This window comes from Alternaria infectoria (assembly GCF_024043175.1).
Source record: "Alternaria infectoria strain BMP 0036 chromosome Unknown scaffold_10, whole genome shotgun sequence".
In the NCBI taxonomy this organism is placed as follows: Eukaryota; Fungi; Ascomycota; class Dothideomycetes; order Pleosporales; family Pleosporaceae; genus Alternaria; species Alternaria infectoria.
In genome coordinates this window covers 282,204-295,873 of record NW_026250699.1, presented here as the reverse complement: position 1 = coordinate 295,873, position 13,670 = coordinate 282,204, and the positions used below count along the sequence as shown (strand labels likewise).

The 13,670-nt window shown below is 51.9% G+C and overlaps 7 protein-coding genes across 7 annotated transcripts; 4 read left to right on the top strand and 3 right to left on the bottom strand.

The window, feature by feature from the left end:
- Window positions 1–1,034: 1,034 nt before the first annotated feature.
- Window positions 1,035–2,558, top strand: J4E92_006541 (uncharacterized protein; the record flags this gene model as incomplete). Its single annotated transcript, XM_051497908.1, has 4 exons — window positions 1,035–1,139; window positions 1,189–1,324; window positions 1,379–2,054; window positions 2,108–2,558. The coding sequence occupies 4 exons, from the start codon at window positions 1,035–1,037 to the stop codon at window positions 2,556–2,558; spliced, it is 1,368 nt and encodes a 455-aa protein (XP_051351634.1).
- Window positions 2,559–2,713: 155 nt separating this feature from the next.
- Window positions 2,714–3,478, bottom strand: J4E92_006540 (uncharacterized protein; the record flags this gene model as incomplete). Its single annotated transcript, XM_051497907.1, has 1 exon — window positions 2,714–3,478. The coding sequence occupies one exon, from the start codon at window positions 3,476–3,478 to the stop codon at window positions 2,714–2,716; it is 765 nt and encodes a 254-aa protein (XP_051351633.1).
- Window positions 3,479–4,152: 674 nt separating this feature from the next.
- Window positions 4,153–4,972, bottom strand: J4E92_006539 (uncharacterized protein; the record flags this gene model as incomplete). Its single annotated transcript, XM_051497906.1, has 2 exons — window positions 4,153–4,858; window positions 4,908–4,972. The coding sequence occupies 2 exons, from the start codon at window positions 4,970–4,972 to the stop codon at window positions 4,153–4,155; spliced, it is 771 nt and encodes a 256-aa protein (XP_051351632.1).
- Window positions 4,973–5,985: 1,013 nt separating this feature from the next.
- Window positions 5,986–7,363, top strand: J4E92_006538 (uncharacterized protein; the record flags this gene model as incomplete). The annotated part of the gene is made up of 2 exons (XM_051497905.1): window positions 5,986–6,025; window positions 6,075–7,363. The coding sequence occupies 2 exons, from the start codon at window positions 5,986–5,988 to the stop codon at window positions 7,361–7,363; spliced, it is 1,329 nt and encodes a 442-aa protein (XP_051351631.1).
- A 535-nt stretch (window positions 7,364–7,898) lies between these two features.
- J4E92_006537 (uncharacterized protein) lies at window positions 7,899–8,823 on the top strand (the record flags this gene model as incomplete). Its single annotated transcript, XM_051497904.1, has 2 exons — window positions 7,899–8,238; window positions 8,297–8,823. The coding sequence occupies 2 exons, from the start codon at window positions 7,899–7,901 to the stop codon at window positions 8,821–8,823; spliced, it is 867 nt and encodes a 288-aa protein (XP_051351630.1).
- A 918-nt stretch (window positions 8,824–9,741) lies between these two features.
- Window positions 9,742–11,474, top strand: J4E92_006536 (uncharacterized protein; the record flags this gene model as incomplete). Its single annotated transcript, XM_051497903.1, has 2 exons — window positions 9,742–10,044; window positions 10,179–11,474. The coding sequence occupies 2 exons, from the start codon at window positions 9,742–9,744 to the stop codon at window positions 11,472–11,474; spliced, it is 1,599 nt and encodes a 532-aa protein (XP_051351629.1).
- A 901-nt stretch (window positions 11,475–12,375) lies between these two features.
- On the bottom strand, window positions 12,376–13,236 carry J4E92_006535 (uncharacterized protein; the record flags this gene model as incomplete). Its single annotated transcript, XM_051497902.1, has 1 exon — window positions 12,376–13,236. One exon carries the CDS (start codon window positions 13,234–13,236, stop codon window positions 12,376–12,378), a length of 861 nt encoding a protein of 286 aa, XP_051351628.1.
- Window positions 13,237–13,670: the final 434 nt, after the last annotated feature.

Genomic DNA, 13,670 nt, shown 5'->3' with positions numbered 1-13,670 from the left:
CGTATCGCGAATACCGCATCGGTCTCCACAAGTCGATCGTCGACGTTGTGAGAGTCAGTGAACATGATCTTCGAAAAGCAAATGGCCCCCATGTGACTTTTCTGAGCCGCGAAGAGTGCAGCGGTAGCGGTCGAAGCTCGGCGGCGGTTGAGCGGACGCGAGGTGGAGCAAACGGCATGCACGCGTTAGTGGCGTACGTACGCCAAGCTGTTTACCTGTGCGCAAAATCGCTCGTCTGTGGCGTTGCGGAACGAACCACCATCTTTGGTCAACCTTCCGGGCTCTCGAAGGCTTCAACACACGCGGAAGCAAACACGCTATGGCAGGGTGTGCAATTGAATGGCAATGATCGGAGAATTCTCACATGAGTTTCGTATGTTCTGTGCTAACCAGGCAGATAGATAAGGTTGCTGGTAGCCAGGGTGCATACGAAGGACGTGTCTCCTTTCCTGGACCTCATGAGCGACCTGCATATTAGGCGAAGTCCACTTAGCGTCGACAAACCACTGTTCCTGAAAAGTATAACCTCCGTCGTCCGTAGCGTCTGCCCTGCGAAGCGTCAGCAAGGGCCCACTTCGCCTGGTCTGGGGCAACACCTCCATTCGCCCTGGGTTTCAGCCGACCCATTGGTTGTATTCAATAATCATGGAATCTAGTGCAAGCCCTTCCGTGCATATGCCAGGGATCATCTCTACGGCGAGACATACACCTCTGGTACGGAAGATGCATGACCCTCGAAGAGCAGCACTAGAGGCGGTCCAGCCCCACTGTATACCTCAATCTGCACTTGCCGTCCCCCATGCCCAATGGTTAAATGTACCTGCAGTTATTCCCTTCCTTTATGGTCTCATATAGAGCAGGCCCCGGAAACTAAGCGACCGGGCCTGGCATTCTTGACAGCTCTTGATGTTCTCCGACCTCCCACGGAGTTTATAGTAAGGGTTTGAACCGGTCCATCGCAGTCTTTTCCATTCCGCCTCACACTTCCTGGCCGTTCGATCGTACACGAAGGTCGTGTGCGAGTACGAAGAAGGATGAGGCCCCTTCATTTGCTCTTCCCATTGCTGGCATGGGTACAGCTGGTAGTTGCTCAGGAATCGGCTCTACTGGCAGTGATTGAGCAACTTCCTCAATGCGCGGTATGTTCAAACGGAGTAATATCCCCAACATTTATTGACTGTTTTCCAGCAAGTGTGTCTTGCCACTGCAGTTGCTCAATCGCCAGTACAGCATACAGACCAGGCCTCCGTATGTGCAGATGCCAAACTGCAAGGCGAGGTAGAGGCATGTGTCATGAAGTCATGCACACTGAGACAGAGTTTGAGTGAGTGCTCCAGGCTATGTCAGCATGCTTACTGTTGCTGATTGCGATTCTTAGCAACCAAAAACGTTACCACAACAAGTTGTCACGCTCCGATCCGTTACTCCGGCGATTCAATTCGTGTATCCAACTTGATTCTTTCGATCGTCACCGCCGTTTGTGCGCTCTCCAGGATCATATACAAAGCCGTTTTCTCCGTCGGTGAACTTGGCTACGACGACTACAGTGTCTTGGCCGCACTAATAGCTGGTGTTCCATCTGTGGTCATCATCGATAGAGCTATTGTTCCAAACGGTCTAGGACGAGATGTATGGACCGTCAGCTTCCAACAAATCACCGACTTCGTCAGATATCTTTACGCTCTGGAAGTCCTCTATTTCATTCAGGTCGCGCTTCTGAAGCTTACGCTCTTATTCTTCTTCCTGCGGATATTTCCGAAACCCAGCATCAGGCGACTACTATGGGCAACCATTGCCTTCAACTGCCTCAACGGTCTTGCCTTCACGTTGGTGGCTATTTTCCAATGCCGACCAATCTCTTTTTACTGGACCAAATGGGATGGAGAAGGATCCGGCCAATGTATCGACATCAATGGGTTAGCGTGGACAAATGCCATCATCAGCATTGTCTTGGACATCTGGATGCTCGCTTTGCCCTTGTATGAGGTGTTCCACCTGCAGCTCTCCTGGCGCAAGAAGCTTAGCGTCGCTGTTATGTTCTGCGTCGGTACATTGTAAGTTTTGCTTCCAACGGTCTACCGACGATAAGTACTGACTCAAACCTCAGTGTGACCATCATTTCAATCCTTCGTCTATCCTCTCTCGTCAACTTCGCGGCCTCATCCAATCCAACATGGGATCAAGCGGATGTTATCAATTGGTCTAACATCGAGATCAATGTCGGCATTATCTGCGCCTGCCTGCCTGCGCTACGCGTCATACTCGTACACTTGTTCCCCAAGATCCTCGGCACAACCAAAGCCACTGAACGACCTTACTACGCATACGGTAGCCAAAGTCATGGCATGAAGAAGGGCGGCAGTGCGCTGGCCAGTGGTCCAGGACGATCGGCCGTCTCGAACGGCGCGCGAGACCCAAACGCTATCACATACACCAAGACCTTCGAAATACGGCATGCCGATCATGATGAGCAATCACTTGTGCAAATGGAGATGGACCAGTTTGGACCACATAAGCCGAAAAATACCAGTAGCAGCACCAGCATTTCGAGTTTCTAGATACCACTTATTAAAGATACCCTAATTCCTTTCTCAACGCTCGGCAGTGGCTCTTCTTACACACACCGAACGTGATATATGGCACATGTCGACATTGCTATTTTGCAACTATGTAAGTAGATGCGGTCTCAGTATTGTAACGGCCGCTATGTGTTTCAGATACCGTACTTCTTCAAATCCTCTGCAGAGTCGGAGTAATGGACCGTGAACTCCTCGCCCTCCTTCACATCTCGAACAGTCTTGAACACCATCTGCTCCAGCTGCTGATCCCAATGCCTCCTGACGTTTGAGTTGCTTTCGTGATTGAACATGGACCCAGTCAAAAGAACCATTCCAATTCGGCCAAATGAAGCCTCACCATTGAATGCATTAGAGTTTACGCAACCCATGAGTGCATCTAGGAGCCGGTTGTGGGCGTTGTCTCCTCTCTCCTTCGTGAACCGCATTTCGTTAGGTCGCGCGTTATGCAAGAGCAAAATAGCTTCCAGGGCCTCCTTGGGTAAGAGGAGGAAGATCAGCGGCACAAAATCGGGGTGTGGCATAATCAGGACGGGTGACTCCTGCAGAACGATCTCGCCAGCTTTGATGTCGCGGGTTGCAACGACACCGCGGCCTTTGCCTTCGATAGAGACTATCTTGTAAGGCGCTCCAGTCGGTGATCGCATGAAAGCGCTGGGGTTCTCGCCGCCGGCTGCGTACTCCTCCCACGCGCGACTGATGCTCCGATATGTGGCTCGTTTCATTTTCTCTGATGGAATCAACATCTCATCAAGTTTGCCACGCAGCTTGGACGGCATGGGTCGTTTTTGATGTGTCTGCAACATCTCATTTGGTGCGGGGGCGTCTGTGAAGCATTGGTCCAATATGTCTCTCTTAGGACCCGTAAGGCGGTATGGCTCCAGGGCTTCTGAGTCGCCCATATTGATCGTAAGAAGATTGAGTTGATTAGAAGATAGGTTCTCACAGAGGCGTTGGCCCACGACTATGTACCGGGTACGCAGTGTTTATTGGAAAAGACGGCATCCATGGATCGCTGCGCGTCCATCCCTGTGGCTCGGCCCAAGTGGGGTTAGTTCCTTGGCGCAGAATCTATCACAAAGGAGTCGCATCCATGGATCCTTTTGTTCATCAAAGTGGTTGCAATACTCTCTAACGACGCTTCCGTTAGCAGTAGACAGTAAATCTTTGTTTCCCTAACTGTGGTTACATGTTTGCAACCCGCGACCACAATCATCAAAGACACGCCCCTCGCGGTGTCTGCAGACAGAAAGAAGAATTCTCAATAGGGAAAAAGATTTACAATATTTGGGATGAATGTATGCTCAACGACCGGTGCGGGTTTCATGATCATCCAACGGGGCGCTGTTGGAGGGATGTCTGATCAAAGCCCAGCGAAAGTCGCTGTTGCAAGAAGAGGGGGACACACTGACGTTCAGATCTACCATAGAGATGGTAGATAGGGTGGGCAATTGCATGGCTGAACTGTGAGCTTCGCATAGTCGGTGTAAACGGCGCCGGATTGTTGTGAAGCAACGAATGATTGCGATCCTAAAGTTACGCAACGATCGTAAAAGGTTGGAACCCTTTCTTCCGCTCAACTACTTCCATCAACAGCCTTCACCAGCTCTCCAAACATGGCGCTAAAGGTGTGATAATAGTCATCCGCACTATCCGTCAAGAATATCCAATCCGCCGTATTCTCAACCTGCTGCACCATAAACTCCAACACCTCTCCTGTCAGATTCGGCAAGGAATGCAATATGACGGCCAGCTTCGAACGCCGAATCTTGTGAGCTTGTAAAGGAACCATGACGTCTCTATCAAGCCACTTATCGAATGTCTCTTCGAATACGACGGTGAGATCGGTGAGGTTGAGGTAGGATTCTTGGAGCACTGTGGGCGACGTGAGGATGGACGTGGGTATCAAACCGGGGTTGTGAGCCACGAAGCGGTCACTGAACGCGGTGTTGTTCTTGATTGCCTGGTTTGCCGTCTTCAAGTACGCGTAGGCGTCCTCATCGTAAGTACTTGGTGTCTCGTCTAAGAAAATTCCGTCGACGCGCATCTTCGTTATGTTCGTTACTTTGGGCCAGCGCGCGTAGGTGTCAATTTCTGCTAATAAGCTTTCGATAGGCTTGTCTGCATAGTCTGTTGCGACGTATCCCAATGTGCGGATGTTTGGGTAAGCTCGTAATTTGGGAACTTCGTCGAGGTACACTTGATCGGGGAGTGATCCCATACAAGGGCCAGAGCAGGGGTTGATGATGACATTGAAGTCTACATTTCTATGTGCTTTTGCGCTGGCTCTCAGTCAGTATGATGCACTCTAGCAAAGATTAGGTTACATACGCGGCGTATAGCGGATCCCAGGCGCCTGCACTTGGGTACACGTAAAGAGGAAGAAGTATGGACATGTTTGCGAGGCGTCTCCGAGAAGGACTCTGGAGAAGAAGGTAGCTAAAGGTGGAGGAATCCTAGAATATCAAGGCGGGCTTCTAGAACCCAGAGTGGCATGCGTCAGGAACGCGCTGGCCCGGTCGGCACAGATTGTACCTTACAGCGGGCATGATCCTGTTCGCTTTCAGACTTTATTCTATATGAAGAATCTTACGCGTCGTGGGCAGTTTGCGCAGTTCAGGCACTATGCGCGGCCCAAAGGCACTCGCTTGTGATAGATTGGCTGGAAGAAGTGAACAACTATATTGTCGGCCAGGATTGCGAATAACCGGGGATATGAAAGCGATAAGAGACGAAAAGCTATTCAAAGTATCCAGGAAATCGATCATGTTGTAATTGCTTTCTTATGATGCAATGATGGAAATCTAGAGCACAGCCGCATACAGCATTAGTGATCGTGTGTGAGTGATCCAGGTTGAGTGGAGTAGAGGAACTCAAACGGCTGGATGTGTTGCGACGCTAAAGGCGGAATTTTAGATATTGGAAGTTCGGTCGTTGTTGTTCTGTTCATGGCTGCTACTTCCACAACTCGTGGCAAGATTGTTCTGCGGAGCCGCTCAGTCCTGCGCCTGCCTTCAGGGAGAAAGCGGAAGCGGAAGTCTCAGGGCATTTTGACTTTAGGATTGAATGCAAGCTGCAGCACGGTGTTCATGCAAAAGTATGGCTACTCGTGAATGAGATACATAGCCAGAATACGCTCACAAGGCGTGCGCCAGGTCACACGTACTGTCGAACCCTCTTCCACCGACGCCGCTGCTTGGGCGGTGGTGGTTTCCGTCGGGAATGGTTTGTAATGCAGGAGTTACTGTGGTACTCGGGTTAGTCGCCTTCCTGTTGCGATGGTTGTAGAGGTAAGGTTGGGCGAATCGGAGTGGTGGGGTTTCCGCGTTGGCAGCAGCCTCGCCCGCCGTAGTCGCCTATCTTCGGCTTGCTTCACGCCTTGCGCCCTTCCTCTGAACATGCCGCCGCAATGCCGCCACCACGTTTATATCCCCTCACTCGCCTCTGCAGTACGTGGTCCCGTCCACAGACTGTGCGATTGACCTCACCTCCAGCCAGCAAAGACCCTGAAAGCGGCTGATCGAACCTTCACCGCACCCCTCGTCCACCCCGCGTTGCACCCCCTCCGCCAGCTACACCCGTCACGGCCATACTCAGCCATGTCGGAGCTCTCCCAGTACACTGCTAAGAGCAGCAAAAGCACAACCAATGGCACAAGCCACAATGGCAATGCCTGGGGCGGCGAGCACAACCCAGCGGCCTTTGACTTTCGCTCCGATGTGCACACCACACCGACCATGTCGATGCTGAAAGCCATCCAGGAGTGCACCCTGCTCGACGACGTCACCATGGAAGACCCGACCACGCTGTCGCTCGAGCGATTCGTTGCCGATCTCAGCGGGAAGGAGGAGGCACTCCTGGTGCTCTCTGGCACCATGGGCAACCAAGTGGCATTCCGAGCACACCTTACCACCCCTCCACACGCCGTCATCGTCGATCGACGTGGCCATATCATCAACTACGAGGCGGGCGGTGTAGCGACACTGAGCCAGGCCATGGTGCAACCGCTGGATGCGAAGAACGGGACATACCTCACACTGGAAGATATCCAAAAGTACGCTGTCATCTCCGATGACGTCCATGCCTGCCCTACACGCCTCATATCGCTCGAAAACACGCTCAATGGCGCGATTATGCCTCTGTCCGAGGTCAAGCGCATATCAGCTTGGGCGCGCGAGCACGACATCATAATGCACTTGGACGGTGCGCGTCTGTGGGAAGCTGTAGCTGCAGGTGCCGGTTCTCTCAAAGACTACTGCGCCGAGTTCGATAGTATAAGCCTGTGCATAAGCAAGGGCCTCGGCGCGCCGATTGGTAGCATCCTCGTTGGTACGAAGGAGTTCATCAAGCGGAGCCGCTGGATCCGCAAGTCCATTGGTGGAGGTTTGCGGCAAGCCGGTGTTGTTGCGGCTCCCATGCGCGTTGCCATTGAGGAGACATTCCTCGGTGGCAAGCTCACCCAATCTCACGAGAACGCGAAGAAGATTGCGAGCATTTGGACAGATCTTGGAGGCAAGCTGCAATACCCCGTAGACACCAACATGGTTTGGCTAGATCTGGACGCGCATCATGTTGACATCAACAACTTTATCGAGCTAGCGGAGAAGTACGGCGTAAGGGTGCGCGGTGGTCGGTTTGTGGTGCATTACCAGATTGGCGAGGAAGCGATCGAAGCGCTGCGAAAGGTATTCACCGAAGTGTTGACTGGTAAGGAATCGGCAGGGAAGAAAGCCGAAGCCCCGCATGATCCCGAAGACCTCAAGATGAAGGGAAAGGGCGTGGAGTAGATGCAGCAGCCACAGCATGGAATTAGTCGGTATACAAATAGACGAATCAAACCAAGGCGCTCAGCCACGCAGCCACATGAATCTTCAGTACCTGCATGTCTAGCGTAGTAGCGTCTGTCATGTTCCGAATTCGCCGGGACATCGGAATCCACCAGAGCTTCCAAGACCTCGCTATTACGTTAAACTTTCAACTTTAGGCCAAAGACTCTGTCCACCGCTACCCGACGTCAGAGCAAACTCGTCATCGAACCCTCAAACACGACATTGCCAAGATGGAGGCCGAAGAATACTACATGAGACTGCTCTGGACGGCGCGGCGGCTCTGGGTATTCGCATTTGACTCCTCGGACTTGCTCTGATTATGTACAAACCTGCACGCGTCGTCACCTCTGGGCAAAACTTTCTACGACAGACGTCACTTTTCGCAAAAAGAGCAGCTGGACCCTGTGTACATAGACCTACGGCCTGCAGACCTGGCAACTCACACAACTTTCTTGTCTCCACACCACGCCAATTCCACACGACAACAGTAAAAATGGTACCACCGATTGCACAAAACCGAACACTCCTGTCCAATCATCCGGACAAAGTCCGCATGCTTGTGCTTGAGACTGATGAGACACATCCCGACACGCAAAAAGAGACGGGATCCTTTGGGGTTGTTTTGGGCCAACTTCTCAAGAAAGCCGGAGACGCGCACAAGCCCAGTCTAGGTATCGAGACTGCCATGCAATATGTGGTCGAACCGGAAGGTGGCGCCATACCAAAGTTGGAGGAGATTGGCGACGATGTCCATGCTATTCTTATCACGGGCAGCTGCTGGGACGCGCACGGCAACGACCCTTGGATCCTCAAGCTCATGCAGTTCATCAAAGGTATGTGTCTCGATTAGTCTTGAGTTGAGGGGAAAGGCAGTAGCTAAATAGATAACAGACGTGTGGCAACATCGCCCCGATATCCGCTTCACGGGAATTTGTTTCGGACATCAAATCCTTTGTAGGACTCTTGGCGCAACCGTCAAACCCCAGAAGGACGGTGAATGGGAACTTTCCCATCAGCCTATCCAATTGTCCGAACTTGGCCGCAACCTCTTCAATCTGCCCGAAACCGAGTCCAAGATCCATCTTCATCAAATGCATCTCGACCACGTCGTCAATCCTCCGTCTACTGAGACGACCGATCTGATACCAAAGAACACCAAGGTACATGTCTGGGGTACCAGCGAGCATACAGGTGTGCAGGGCGTGTATATTCACAAGAGGCTGTTCACTACACAAGGCCATATGGAGTTTGATGAGGCTCTTGTGAAGAGGCAGTTAGAGATGAGGGTCGATAGCGGGAGTGTCAGCAAGAAGGATGCGAACGAAGCCGCAGAGAGAGCAGATTGGATGCACGATGGCCTTCTCGTTGCCCAGGCAGTTTTGAGATTCTTCCACGGCGACGACGACATATACACGTAGGAGCCATCATCTGGCTAGGTTCCAAGCGAATCCTCCACGACCTTACGAAAAAGAGCATGTTACCGGCGTTAAGTGAACTGGAAAATCTAAGAATCATGGGATTAGGAGCAGGTGGTATGTACTGGATACCGTTATAGATGTTTGTTCAGTATTAAAAGCGTACTTTGCGTCGTTGTAGTGACGTACGGCGCTTCGGCTTTGAAGCGCTCAGTAGGACCGTCTACAACGTCTCAGAGGGCAAAACGCACCAGTCGAATGAAGTAATTTACGACCACACAGGGCCTCGTTGCAAAAGCTTGTCTCAACCTCGATCGAGGTCGATCCTGTTAGAGCAGGCTAAACATCGGGTGGGTGATGGCCTTCGGCATTAAAACGCCCGATGGCGCGCGGATAAGAGGTTCCGATATCTTATACCCGGATGCGAGCCGGCCACCAACCCACCTGCCTCTTTCAAGGCGTATGCAAGTGCGTCATCGCTCCACAGAGGCGTACCGTAGGGACAGAGATACAGTAGCAACGCCTTCAAACCCCAGCTGTCTACATCGGGTGCCATTCGATACTCACACCCTGCACAATGGTCGGTCAACATCGGCCGGCTGCTCCCCGGCGTGCATACAGCACTTCGTTCACACGCATCCAAACCCTGGAATTAAGAATGTTGCGGAGCGAGATTCAACGGGGCACGGCATGCTCTCCACGTCCCGGCGCTAGCGTCATGTTCGACAGGCGACCAGACGGATTAAGGGTGGGCACATCCCCATGACCTGGGTCGATAACTCTTCCAGCCTCGCCTTTCCCTTAGACCTCGAAACAATTTCCACGCCACTCTGCACTGGCAGCTTGTTGAGACATCTGCTAGCGTTAACATACTACTCAAATTCACACCGCCCCTCATGCTAAGGTCATAACAGCATCGCCATGGCCACTCCCAAAGATACAGCAAGCGACGATAACCTGGACGTTGCTAGTGACAAAGAGAGAAGGAGCCAGGAGGTGGATGTCGAAAAAGATGGAGTGCAAGACGACCTGGAACGACAGGCCTCTGAGCCTCCCTACTCCGTCTTCAGCAAAGGCATGAAGACATGGATTATCTTCTTGGTGTCTATTTCCGCTCTGATATCGCCGTTTGGCGCGTCCATGTTCCTTCCGGCGCTTAATGTGCTCTCCGACGTCCTGGATATTACACCTACGCAGGTCAATATTTCAATTACAACGTACATGGTATGTCTAAAAATCTTCTCTTCACATTCAACGAGATAGGGAACGCTTTTGTTGCCCCGAAGGCCTCCCACAACCCAGCTACCGCTGACGCTGTACACTCAGTCGATGATCTTGACCACAACTGACTATTATAGATCGCACAAGCTATTGCTCCCGCTTTCCTTGGGACTCTATCGGACAACAGCGGGCGAAGGTTGACCTTCATCATATGCTTCATCATCTATAGCATCGGCAACATCGGCCTCGCACTCCAAACAAACTACATCGCCCTTCTGATCCTGCGCATGGTACAAGCCGTTGGTGGCACCGCTGCTATTGCGTTGACAATGGCGGTTGTCGCGGATATCTCCACGTCGGCTGAGCGAGGCACCTACATGGGTTACGCACAAGCCGGTGTCTTGATGGGTCCTGCTTTCGGTCCGACGATAGGCGGTCTGCTGGCGCAGTACCTGGGCTGGCGATCCATCTTCTGGTTCCTTGCCATCTTCTCCGGCGTGCTGCTTGTGTTGTTCGTGTTCTTGTTCCCTGAGACTTGCCGGAAAGTCGTTGGCAATGGCTCTATCCCTCCTCAGGGTGTCAACCGCTCAGTCATCAGTTGCATACAAGCTCGCAAGCTTGCAAAGCTCTCGCCTGACGTGGTCACCCCTAAGCCCGAGAAGAAAAAGGTCGCCTGGCCAAACCCGCTTGCGACGTTCCGAATTCTAGCCGAGAAGGAGTCTGGAATTCTCTTGCTCTACAATGGCCTCTTCTTCACCGGTATGATGGTCACTGTCTCCGCGATCCCAGAACTATTCTATGCCGCATATGGCCTCAACGAATTGCACGTTGGTCTTTGCTACATCTCCAACGGTGTAGCTTCCCTTATCGCCTCGCTCACCATGGGTCGAGTTGTCGACTGGAACTTCCGCCGCTATGCCAAAGCTGTTGGTATGACCATCTCCAAGGGAAAACAACAAGACCTCAGCAACTTCCCCATCGAGCGTGTTCGCCTGCAGATATTGATTCCGTGCCACATCATTGGCATGTTTGGACTCATCATCTTTGGATGGACTCTCAAATTCAGAACACACATTGCGGGCCCTGAAGTTGCTTTGTTCATCATGGGTTTTGGTGTCACTGGTGCTTTCAACATCACCAATGGCTTGCTTATCGACCTGCATCGCGATAAGCCCGCAGCTGCAACTGCGGCAGTCAATTTCGCCAGATGTCTCATGAGTGCTGGCGGTACGGCGGCGATTATTCCCATGTGTCATGCCATGAACCCGGGTTGGGCCTTTACATTCATAGGGTTTATCATGGCGGTATTATTAATTGTTGTGTTTTGGGTCATGAAGGACGGAATGAAATGGAGACAGGAGTTGGCGGAGAAGAGGAGGCTCAAAAGCGAGGAACAAGAGAAAAGGGCAAAACAGGAGGAGAATGCATCGTAACATGACTAATGTAATTTATCAATCTTCTCCTTGATGTTCCTCTTAAAATGCAACACGGCTGGATGATCACGAGAGTGGTCGATGAACAATTCTGGTTATTCATCGACCACTCCTGTAATCATCCAGCCGTATCGCATTTTAGCTACATTGCCATACTTTTCCCTTCCAAAATCTCGCATTTATTCGTCCCACGCTGCCAGAAAGTCTTGCTTGTTCACCTTCTCCAACATGTAGTCTGCTTTCGCTTGCATCAAAGGATCTACCTCGAATACTATTTTACACCGTGGATTTATGTCGTCACTGTCTGGAAGCATACCACCCCTGCGAAAACCCAGTTCCACGCAGTATATTTTCAACGCATGCACGTGCGTTACGTGTAGCGGTCTGCGGTCTTCGCGTGCTACTACCAACGAGGCGGGCATCACCCGCCAGAGAGCTGGGTTCATCGACTCGAGACAGAGGTTTCGTTCTTCAGTCATCTCAGTGTCTGGGTTATTGCTGGATACCAAGCGTCGATTTCGCCGCGCAAGGCCAGGTCACAAGGGATCAATGACGAAAGGGAAACCGAGCTTCTTTGCTATCGAAATACCGAGGACTACTCGTCCTGGGCCTGGGATCGGACTAGGCGCGAAGTCGTCATTTCAACTGTTATTGATGAAGATTGCAAAACCAATATACCTGCAAGTTTCAGAGTGCTTGATCAAACAGTTGGAAATCTCCAGCTCGTGATAGAAAAGCGCAAAGCCAAGACGGGCGTTATCCTCACGCGCACATAACTCTAACAGTCTTCATTGAATAACGTGAAGAGAATGATCACTTGAAGGCCTGTTTGACCGGAACGTTACTGGCAGCGCGACTCATCCTCATCAAAATCATTCATTTCAGCTGCCATCTCATCATCTCAAACCGTCCTCAAGACTTTCACCCCCGTCATCTCAGCAATATCATATATCGCGTCAACTACGCGATCAACGTCCATGCTCTTGAGCGGTATCCGATGTGCACCTTCCCATTCCACCAACGTCACCGTACAGTCTTCGCAATACTCGTGTAGTAATTTCCGATGAAGGTGTAGTCCTGGATCCGCCATGCCATGGACATGCAGTGTGGGTTTATGCAGTGTAGCCTCCTCGTCCACCTCTCTGCAGAATTGAAACCCTTCCGATATGTCACCCGCACTCACAAGAGCCTCGCTCTTCATAAGCTCAGGGTTCAGATTGCTCAGAGGCGCCCGACCAGCCAGTAGTATTCCGAACCTCCACCTTATGCCCGAGATTCCTGTGATACCAGTAGCGATCTTCGTGCCTTCTTTGCGCGCCTGTGTCTCCCTCGCTTGTTGTTCAAGAAGTAGGCTTGCGGATAGCTTCGCCCCTTGACTGAAGCCCATCAGGCCTACCCACTCGCCTGTGCCGCCTTCCCGATCGTCGTCCTCCATTGCTGTGCGCATCGCGTATCCGATCTCTTCAATACATGTGTCCGCATCGATCTCAGGGTGTTCGGGAAGCCATCGCAGCCAGCGTCGGAAAGGCGCGTAGTCGCTGTACACGCCGATGATGTCTGAGTGCGGATCGCAGAAAAAAGGGCCGTCGGCCCATACGAGGCGGAAGGAGTGTTGAAGGTGGCGGATGAGCGATCGCGATTGCGCTTTGAATATAGCGGCGTTGACACCGCCGCCGTGTAGGCAGAGGATTCGAGGGAGAGATCTCGTGTCGGGCTTCGTTGGCGGTATTTTGGAAACTGGCTGTGAGTATGTTGAGGGCATGTTCGCTGTTATCTGTCCTTTTTACTTGACGTGTTCGCGATCAATCGATAAACGGCCGAGCCGGGGCCTTGAAGAGTAATGGTTAGAGATTAGTACCGTGAACTGATCAAAATCTAACGTGGGGGCGAGCAGGTCATGCTCCAACAAGGCTCACACCCAGATAAAGCAGTTTTGGCGGCATGCGACTGACTTGCCGTGCTTAGGGGTCGGAGTCCGAAGCGTGGTTGAAGACGTCCTACCGCTGCCCCTGCATACAGTCATGCTACTACATGTGAGACACATATGGTGTGCAGTGCTCTCCAGAGCCTGTAAATGTCCAGACTACAGTTTCTCCCAAGAATCAATGATCTATGATGAAAAAAGAGTGTTGCGGTGAGGTGGAAGGGGCAGCGACGGGCGGGGAACCGTATCGGAACAACAACGCGCTAGACGCT